This window comes from Grammomys surdaster, unplaced genomic scaffold (assembly GCF_004785775.1).
Source record: "Grammomys surdaster isolate TR1022 unplaced genomic scaffold, NIH_TR_1.0 126185, whole genome shotgun sequence".
In the NCBI taxonomy this organism is placed as follows: Eukaryota; Metazoa; Chordata; class Mammalia; order Rodentia; family Muridae; genus Grammomys; species Grammomys surdaster.
The window spans coordinates 7,390,253-7,400,627 of record NW_021620991.1 but is presented as its reverse complement, the minus strand read 5'-3'; the positions used below and the strand labels follow the sequence as shown (position 1 = coordinate 7,400,627).

General features: G+C 47.8%; 1 protein-coding gene across 1 annotated transcript in view; it reads right to left on the bottom strand.

Annotated features, from left to right (window-relative positions):
* Disp3 (dispatched RND transporter family member 3) overlaps positions 1-9,727 on the bottom strand; it is a 32,848-nt gene extending 23,121 nt beyond the window's left edge. The window contains exons 1-2 of the mRNA XM_028757992.1: positions 8,755-9,727; positions 7,673-7,892 (exon numbers count right to left, since the gene is read on the bottom strand). Coding sequence (XP_028613825.1) covers positions 7,673-7,892; positions 8,755-9,727 — 1,193 coding nt within the window. The remainder of the gene's footprint in view (positions 1-7,672; positions 7,893-8,754) is intronic.
* Positions 9,728-10,375: the final 648 nt, after the last annotated feature.

Genomic DNA, 10,375 nt, shown 5'->3' with positions numbered 1-10,375 from the left:
CATCTTGAAGATATACCGGATGGTATGGTACCATCTTGAAGATATACTGGATGATGTACTGTGATATTTAGGTTACTACAAATCCTAACGTAGCCACTAAGATTTATGGCTACCAAGAAAAATAAGACTAAAATAAAAGCATAAGAAATAATTCAAATTTTAAAAAAACCATCCCCATTCCATCTATTCAGTACTAGGTTCTGAAGGTGCTGGCCAGTGCGATCAGGCAAGAAAATGAGAAATAAACTGTGTCTGTATTGGAAAAGAAGGTGCATATCTGTCTTTATCAGTGTAACAAATGCTTATCTGTGTGGGAAATCTAATGGGATCAAAACAAAACAAACAAACAAACAAACCCAAAGCAGCAACAACAACAAACTCTAAGTTTAGCGAGGTCATAAAACACAAAGGAAATTATAAATTTAAATTAGCAACTGGAGAATAAATTTCAAAATTATACTATTATTGGAGCGTGAAAATAGAAACTGCTTAGGGATAAGATAAAAACTTGCGGGCTGGTGAGATGGCTCAGTGGTTAAGAGCACTGACTGCTCTTCCAGAGGTCATGAGTTCAAATCCCAGCAACCACATGGTGGCTCACAACCATCTGCAATGACATCTGATGCCCTCTTGTGGCCCTCCTGTGTCTGAAGACAGCTACAGTGTACTTACATTAAATAAATAAATAAATAAATAAATAAATAAATAAATAAAAATTAATAAATAGTTTAAAAAAAAAAACTTGCTCATGGGACCAAAGATGCATTATTTCAAGATGTCTCTCACATTGAAGATCCCAGGAGACTGACTTTCCTATCTCTTGGTACTTGGGATTGAACCTAGGGCTTCACACATACAAAGCCCATGCTCTACCAGTGAACAACAGCCTCTGTTATTTTTAATTTTTTTAAATAATTTGAGACAGGGTCTTGTTAAATTATCCAGGCAGTCCTTGAACACACTCTGTAGCACAGGCTGAACCATTATTTTTCTGCCTTAGCCTCACAGATACCTTGGGATTACAGATTTGTGCAAACACAGGCCCAAATGGCCATTTATCTATTTCAGAAATAAAGAAGCTGATTCTAAAATTTATCTGGAAATGCAAAAGATCTAGAACAATTAAACGTAAAAAAAAAAAACACTTAAAATGATCGCAAGGCAGACAGGGCAGGATGCATTTCAGTGGTTGGATGCTTGCCTAAAATGTGCAACACCCTGGGCTCAATCCCCAGGACTGAAGGAAAGAAGCAAACAAAACCTTGGTATGATGTTATGATAACCATGTCTGTGAAGTTCCAAAGTGCACATCCATGGAACAGAACAAAACTTTCAAAAATTTGTCGACACTTGTCGACAGAAAGTTTTGTCCAAGGTGCATAGGCACAGAGAAAGAAGAGCCCTCCCAACAAGCGGCACTGGGGTTATTGTAAAAATAATACACCTCAGTCCATATCTTGCTCCATGTTCACAAGCAAACTCAAAATGAATGTCTAGTATGCAACAGAAAAACCCAACCAAAAATGGGCACAAGTGGGCAGCCGCTAACACAGAAACATGTACTTGGCCAAAGCACAGAAAATAAACATTTGTAGTGTGTCAGCCACAAACAGGACACACCACCAAGGCTCAGGGAAGATGGGGAAAGAGGGGGTAGGAAGACTTTTAAAAAGACTTCTTTTTATTTTATGTGTATGAGTGTTTTGCCTGTATGTATGCATGTCTGCATGTACGTATGAATATATGTATGTATCTGTACTATGAGTGTGTAGTGCCCAGGGCAGCCAGAGAGGGCGTCAGAGCCACTGGAATTAGAGTTACATATAGATGGTTGTGAGCAGCCATGTGGGTCCTCTGCATGAACGACAAGTTCTTTTAACCACTGAGCCATCTCTCCGGTGAGGTGAGAACACTGTACAAGACAAGAGGTCGAGGAGGACCAGAGGGAAAGAGTGTCTTCTGGACATGATGGGAAGTCTGCACTCTGGACATGATGGGAACTCTGCACTCTGGACATGATGGGAACTCTGCACTCAGGACTTACAGCCGCAGCGTCTGCCTGCACAGAGCTGCACAGGATCAAGCCAGTCAGCCTGTCAGCTTGCAAACGGGAAGGGCTCATGAGTCCCCAGCCCTGGCTAAGCTATGAGCGCTGATGGCTTCTGGGAGAGGAGAGTCAGTTCTCTTTCAGAGTGTGGCCCTTGATAGGTCTACTCTACTCAGAGGATGGTCCCACATCCATGAATATCTGAGCAGCACAAACTGGCCTCAGTAGGTTATGAATTGAAAAAGACATTACATTGGTGCTGCTGGTGGTGCTGATGCTGTTACCGGTGGTGATGGTGGAGGAGGAGGATCTGGGAAGAGTTAGGGGAGGAGTGGGAGAGTGTGATCAAATACCTCATATCCATGTATGAAATTCCCGAAGGATACAAACGTTATTCTTCAAGTGGACACAAAAGCTGCATCAGTATTTCACCAAAGAAACTAGACGGATGGCAAATAGGCTCATGAACCTCTTGTTCATTTGGTTTCCATCACCGTGAGGTGGGCAGTTTCCCCTACCCCGTGTCTCCAGCATAGTACTCTGTCAAACCACAGGCCCAAACCAAGGGGACCGGAGGAAGCCAAAGACTGAAAATGTGAGGTGAATAAGTCCTTTCTCCTTTAGAAATATGAGGACAGATGTCCAAGTCATTACTCATTAGAAAAATGCAAACCGGCGACAGCAGGATTGCTACTACAACCTATCAGAATAGCCTCATTCATTCATTCATTCATTCATTCATTCATTCATTCATCCTTCCTAAATTAAGAACAGTTTAAAAACTGCACTGCCTATCTGCATCGCAACATGACACACTACTGTCACCCGAGAGAAGGCATGTCAGTTGAGGGAATTCCTCCGTCAGACTGACCTATAGGCACGTCCTTGGGTGTTTTCTTGGTTGTTACAGTGGAGGGTGATGTGTTTATAAAAAGATAATGAGATAAAGAGTATGTTCTGTGGGTATGTAGAGAGGTATGGGGGAAGGAGATGTCTCAGCCGGCCCATGCCGAGACATCTCTTCCCCCTGAGGGACCAGTCACACACTAGTATAGCATAGAATAGAGTTTATTCAGGGCATGGGGACACTGGTATAGCATAGACATGGGGAGGGGAGCCAGGAGGGTAGTAGAGGCAGAGAGAGTGAGAGAGAGTGAGAGAGAGAAAGAGAGAGTGAGAGAGAGTGAGAGAGAGGGAGAGAGAGGGAGAGAGAGTGAGAGAGAGTGAGAGAGAGTGAGAGAGAGAAAGAGAGAGTGAGATAGATAGATAGATAGATAGATAGATAGATAGATAGATAGATAGATAGATAGACAAAGTGAGAGAGAGGGAGAGAGAGGGAGAGAGAAGGAGAGAGAGAGAGAGAGAGAGAGAGAGAGAGAGAGAGAGAGAGAGAGAGGAGGGCCGGCCATGACCACTTGGAGAGAGGGGAAAGGGAAGGGAGAGAGGCGAGGGGACAGAGGGAAGCTAGAGGCAAGAGATCAAGAGAGAGAGAGGAGGGGGCAAGCAGCCCCTTTTATAGTGGGCGGGCCTACCTGGCTGTTGCCAGGTAACTGTGGGGAGGGGCACACCTGACTGTGGCCAGGTAACTGTGGAGGTGGAGTTTAGACAGAATACTAACATAGGGGCCAGTGTGGACAGTGTCACCCCTGGGAAGTCCTGGGAGGTATAAATATGAGCCGGAAAGCTGCGTTCCTCCATGGCCCCTGCTTCGGTCTCCACCTCAGGTCCTTGGCCTCCTTCCATGATGAACTGTCACTGTCCCCAAGTTGGTTAGGGTTAGCGTTTATCACAGTGACAGAGAAACAAACTAGAGCACCCCATCAAGTTTAAGAGGGGATGTAGGAGACCTGGAATTCTCACCCTCACCGGGAACACAAAATGGTACAAGCAATTTGGAAAACTCAGCAAGTCTCTCAAGTTAAACAAATGCCCACCATTATGGCCTGGTGATTTTTACTACGAGGCTTTTTTTTTTTTTTTTTTTTTAAATCTAAGGCCAAAGTATTTGTTCACAGAAAAAGTTATGTGCAAACACTTGCTGGAACTTTATCAGTAAAGGTTGAACCTGGAAGCGATGCAAACGCTCAGCAGTGAGTGAACAGATGGGTAAAATACGGTATGAACACGGTTCAGTGCTCAACAATAAACTGTTGATACGCAATAAAGCAGGGGCACAATTCAAATGAGCCAGCTCCATCAAAAGGAAACACGCTATAAGATACATTGCATACAAGGCTCTTAAAAAAGGATGGCAGAAAGCACAAAGTGGGTCTGGAGAGATGGCTCAGAGTGCAGCCTGCTCTAGCTGAGGACCTGGGTTCCATTCCCAGGACCCGCCTGAGAGCTGACTGCAACTTCAGTTCCAGGGGGTCTAGTGCCCTCCTTTGGCCTCTCAGAGCACTGCATGCATGTGGTACCTTTAAACACACACATGCATAAAATGAAACAAAACAAATCACTGGAAAGTGGTGGCTAGGGTTGGGGCTGGGAAGCAGGATGCAGTCTGAGCTGGTTATCAGTGGACATAAGGAAACATCCTGGGATTTTATGATCTTGACAGTGGATGTGTCAGGATTAATCAACTTTAAAATGTTAAGTATATACAGTTGGACGTGTGCCATTCACACCTCACCAAATGTTTTATTTTTCCCAACCTCATACATAACAGCCAAGAAGAAAAGATCTATGACTGTCTTATTTTGATGAATTAGATAATTTTTCTTCGAGTTAAAAAAGCTGAGCGTTAAAGCAGCCATTTGCCGTGTATATATTAATGTATACAGCATTTACAGAGTATTTCATGGAAAAAGGACTTGGAGCGACAGCTCAGTGGTTAAAAGCACTTGCTGCTCCTACGGAGGACCTGGGTTCAGTTCCCAGCACCCACATAGTAGCCTACTATTGTCTGTGAAGTCAGTTGCAAGGGATCTGAGCCCTCTTCTGGCCACCGTGGGCACCATACACACATAATGCCAAAAAACGCATACAAGCAAAAACACTCACACACATAAAATAATAAATAACTTAATCTTTAAAAGATAAACAAATTAAAAGCAGAGGAAAAAAACCCAGTCATTTGAAGACAGCAACAATGGGCAGGCAAAATGGCTCAGTGGGTAAAGGTGCTTGCTGCCAAGACGGACAGTGGGAGTTCTGGAATCCACACAGTGTAGAGAGAGAGAGAGAACAAATTCTTGCAAGTTGTCTTCTGACTTCCACAGGCACACAGTGGCATGCATACACACACACACACACACACACACACACACACACAAAACAAATGCATTCACATTTTTTTTTTATAAGAGAAATGAGCAACCAGGAAGATCTGCAGCTGACTTCTCTACAGAAACTGATGGAAGTCCTGTGACAATGGTGCGGCATCTTTCAAACTGTCAATGAACACAGCTGCCAATCTGGAACGCTACACACGTGAGGTGGGTTAGAAAAATGAGAATAAAATAAAGATTTTTTCCCCCAGGCAAACAAAATGGGAGTCACCACCAGCAAACCAGCACTCAGAGAATACTAAAGAGAGATCTTCAGACATGAGGAAAGTGGTCTCAGAGGGACGCATGAAGCCACAGAGAGTAACGAAGGGCAACAGGAAAGGTAAAGACGCAGATCAACAGAGACGAGCAAAACCTGCAAGACGGAATGGTCTGTGGGTTTAAAATGTGCATTTGATTAAAGTGCACACAACCATACCACAAGGGGACGAAGAACAGTAAATGCCACGCAAGTGTTCTCAGTCCCTGGTGTGATCAGCGAAGCTGTAAAAGTGACAATTTGTGTAATTCCGTGTTAAGTCAAGGTGTGTTTTTCTCTAGAGTCACCAATAATATAACAATGAAAAGGATCTGGTGAATCGGAAAGAAGGCATTAAAATCAAGTCCTGGGAGGGGGTGCGGCTGACACTTCCTGCTAGGAAGCCGCAGGGTAACAAGAGGGGAGACTGGCTTTTTTTCCCTAGGGCAAGTCCTTGAATTTAGTGGCCAAACATTTCAGCTGAGGTTATGTGTTTCTCTCTGAAGCACCCCCCAGAGTCATCTCCTGTCAGGTGCCTTTCCTTGAGGTACTATAATATCCATTCATCCGTCCGTCTGTCCGTCCGTGCGTGCACTCATTCATGCCTTAGACTAATCTTTACCAAGGCTTACAGAAGTCAGCCAGAAACAAGCCCATGTCCAAACCAGATCTTTCTTAAGTGTGTGTGTGTGTGTGTGTGTGTGTGTGTGTGTGTGTTGGGCGGTGGGGGCAGGTTGTATGTGCATACTATGGTGTGCTTGTGGAGGTCAGAAGACAACTTGTGGGAATCAGTTCTCTCCTACTTTATGTGATTTAATTCAGGTTATCAAGCTAGGTGACAGGCTCCATTGAGCCATCTTGCTGGCTTCTTAAATGGTGCACAGGCATGCACGTGTGTGTGTGTGTGTGTGTACATGTACATGCATGTGTGTCTACCCACATGTGCACATGTGTGTACATGTGTGTTTGGAGACCAGAGATCAGATATCAACCTTGAATGTCTTCCTGGTAATTTCTGCCTTGGCTTTTTTTTTTTTTTCCAAATTTACTTTTTTTTTTTCTCTATGCGTATGTTTGTGTTTTTTGTCTGTGGACACGATTGCAGTAACCACAGAGGCCAGAAGAGAGCAGTAGATCTCCTGCAGCTGTGAGCTACCTGGTGTGGGTGCTGGGATCAGATCCTCAGGTCCCCTGGAAGGGCAGCAGTCACCCTTCACCACCGAGCCCTGCACGCGTCATAGCTTACCCAATGAGTCTTCTCCTCAGCCTCCACTTGCACACAACCCACTCCCCTTGGAAACTCCATGGATCTGAGAGAGGACTTGCAACCCTACAGTTCCTAATACTGGGATTATACCTGGGTTTTCTGTGGGTCCAGGGGATCTGAACTCAGATCTTCATGCCTGCACGGCAGACACATTACTAACAGAGCCATCTCCTCAGGTCTTAGCTCTTCTTCACTTCTTTAAGAGAAACATGTATTTTATATGTATGAGTGTTTTGCCTGTGTGATGTGTGGACACCATGCACATGCCATGCGCCTGCAGAAGCCAGAAGAGGGCATAGGAGCCCCCTGGAACTGGAATCACAGACAGTTGTGAGCTGCCACTTGGTACTGAGAACCTAGGTTCTCTCTACAAGAGCAGCAGGCGCTCATGACTACCAAACCACCTCGCCAGCCCTGCTCTCTCTTCTTAATGACCACAGTAATAGGAACCAAGTCCCATCTTACAAGTAGGGACACTCAGGCCCAGAGAAACGAAGCGAGTCCTCCCACGGACTCCATGCATATTAGAGGTAAAGAGGAACTGCTTCCTTTCTGGACAATCATACTCAATCCCTCTGGGACAAGAGTTTTGGAACTGTCTCCCTCCTTCAAAGCTGTCATGTCTACTAACCATTAGCACCGATCAAGAAAAGAGGCCTTTCGGAGGGACCGGAGGATGTGCCTAACTCGGCTCAACATTGGAGACAGACTTCCTGGGGTTACAGCTGTGCGGGGAGGAGATTTGGCCTTAAGAGGCACCATGCTGCCTACACAGAGGGGCCACACAGGACGTGACGTGGGTCCAGGACGTGCGTGGCTGGACTTCCTACCTCGTGGACTGCTTGGCGAGCATAGCCACGTACGTGACCACGAAGCTCTGAAACTTAGCCCTCTGCTCCTCCCAGCGATCATCCACCGAGTAGTAGTTGGGAAGCGGTGCTCCGAATAGGATCTCACTGCGCAGGAGGGAGCTCTTCAGATTATCCACAGAGAGCCCCTCGTCCACATACCAGTAGAACTCAGGGTGAGTCATAGCCAGTTCCAGGGAGCCTGCAGGGGACAGGGAAACCCAAAGAGCTCAGTGTCCAGCTCCCACCAGCCCCTTCTGCCACCATGCCGTGTGGGGCGGAGGAACGGCTCCAAGAATCCAACAGCTTCCTGGCCCGGGCAGGCGGTTCCCACTAGGTCTATGCTTTGATTCCAGTTTGAACCGCACCTAATTCCAAGACCCAGTCAGTAATCTCATAACCCCACCTGCTGCAGACCCACCCTGCGTCTGGCCTCCCGTCCCCCAAACCCCACTCGTTAGCCTGTCTCACCTACCCAAAAGGTACCTTAAACCTTCATGTTCCTCTTTATCGTGGGATTTTATCAACTCGACACAAGCTAATGTTCTCTGGGAAGAGGAACCCCAACTGAGAAAACGCCTCCATCAGATGGCTTGTGGGAACATTTTTTCTTAATTGCCACATGACAGAAGAGGACCCAGCCCTCTGGGGTCAGTGCTATTCTTGGGTAGGTGCTCCTTAGGTGTTTAAGAAAGGGATGGAGCAAACGGTGAGCAGCTGCCTTCCGTGGCCTCTGCTTCCGTTCCTGCCTCTAGGTTCCTGCCCGTTTATGTAGAAGATGAAATAAACCCTCTACTCTTCAAGTGGCTTGGTCGCAATCAAAACCTAACACAACTTTCCTTCCAGGTACCCTCAAACCAACCCCACCCCTAAGCCACACTCCATGTGTTCTCTCTCTGGATTCAACCTAACCCCCTAAATCCCACAATCCCAGTGGGCGCCCTAGTCTGTCACTTTCTCCCCCTCTTCATAGCCAATCCCAGCCGCATATCCCACAGACACCTTGCTGCTGGCCACGCCCTAGCTCAGCATAGCCCCATTCCACCAGTGCGCCTGCTGCTCACCCCGGATATCCGCCAGGTCCTGGCCCATGCCGTCGTAGTAGATCTTGCCGCCCCTCTCGGTGGGGAAAAAGTAAGTCATGAGTGAACTAGGCGGGGAGCAGTAGGAATAGGAGCCGAGCGGCAGGTCCTTGAGCACCTCGTGCGGCTTCCAGCAGAACTCCCGGAAACCCGGGTGGTCCATGATTTTACGCTCGATCTCGTGGATCGTGACCAGACGCTCGCTCGTGAAAATGTTGCGCTCCGCGTCTCCGCGCGCCAGAAAGATGAGCTCGATTCGCCAATGTGCGTGCGTCTGGGTGTTGGCGCTCACATAGGTGCGCGAGTAATCCCAGCGCGAGGCGCCCCGACGGGCCCGACTCTGATTGGCTACCTGACCCTCCGGGGACGGAGCCTCTCGGCGACGTCGCTCACTGGGACTGGCTGCTGATCTCTGAGTGGCAGGAGTGTCCCTGGGCGCTGAGCGAGGAGCTCGGGATGCAGGTCGAGAATGATTCCCCAGGTGCAGCTGCTGAAGCTGCTCTGAGATGAGGCGTTGCAGCGTCTCAGAGGTGAAGTCCGCCAGGTCGCGCCTGTTGCGCCCCCAAGATCCAAACTGGGACTTGAGGGCCAAGGCCAGGGCGTCGAAGCGCTGTGACGCCTCGTGGTTGCGGATCTCAAAGGCGTTGTAGGAGATGTCGATGTCCAGGGGAGGGTAATAGAGGAACATGAAGGCGGACAGCACCATGGGGATGCTGCAGCCAAGGAACAGCACCAGCCCTGCGCAGCACGGGTTGGTGAAGGCCCAGCCCAGGGTGCTCCAGAAACCCAAGGTCGCGGGCCTGGAGGGAAGTGTCCAGCATCGCCAGCAACCCTGTGCTCCGGAGTGCAGCCCTGGCCCGGGGACATCCCTGCAGGCCTCATCCGAAGTCTCCTCTTCCTGCTGTTCCTCTTCTAGCCACACATCCTGCAGCAGAGGGTCATCCTCCGAGTCCATACCCTAGGGGAGAGGGACTGATCAGCAGCCTTGAAAGGGAGGCTTCGCCCAGCCTGGGTACCACAAGCAGACAACAGTTCTACCATGGAGTTGCGTCATACGTTCACCAGGCTCTAGGGAACCCAACAACATGTGTTCCTACCAGGAAAACCGCATTGTTCTTTCTCATTAAACCCAGCAAGGTGATTTTGTCTTTCAAAACCAAAGAAACGGGAGAACTGGAGCTGGAGAGATGATTCAGCGGCTAAGAGCACTGGTTGCCCCTTCAGGGGACCCAGGTTCAATTTCCAGCACCCACATGGCCGCTCACGATTGCCTGTAGCTCTAGTTCCAGGGGGATCAGACCCTAGGGGACACCAGGTACACATGTGTGCACATACATGCGTGCCGACAAAATAGTCATATGCATATTTTTTTTATAAGGGAACATACCTGTAAGCCAATTGCAACAGAAAAGACATTTCTTCTGGTGGGAAAAGGCCAGCAAGACTTCTAGCTTTGTGAGTTTTTTTTTCCCCATCTTTACTGCATTCCTCTGCCTCACTTTAGAACTCAAGGCTGCTCTGTAAGATGCTAAATGTGGCTCCATAGCAACTGCTTGTGTACAATGAACAACTGTAAAGCACCTTCAGGAGTTTGTCAGAGTAG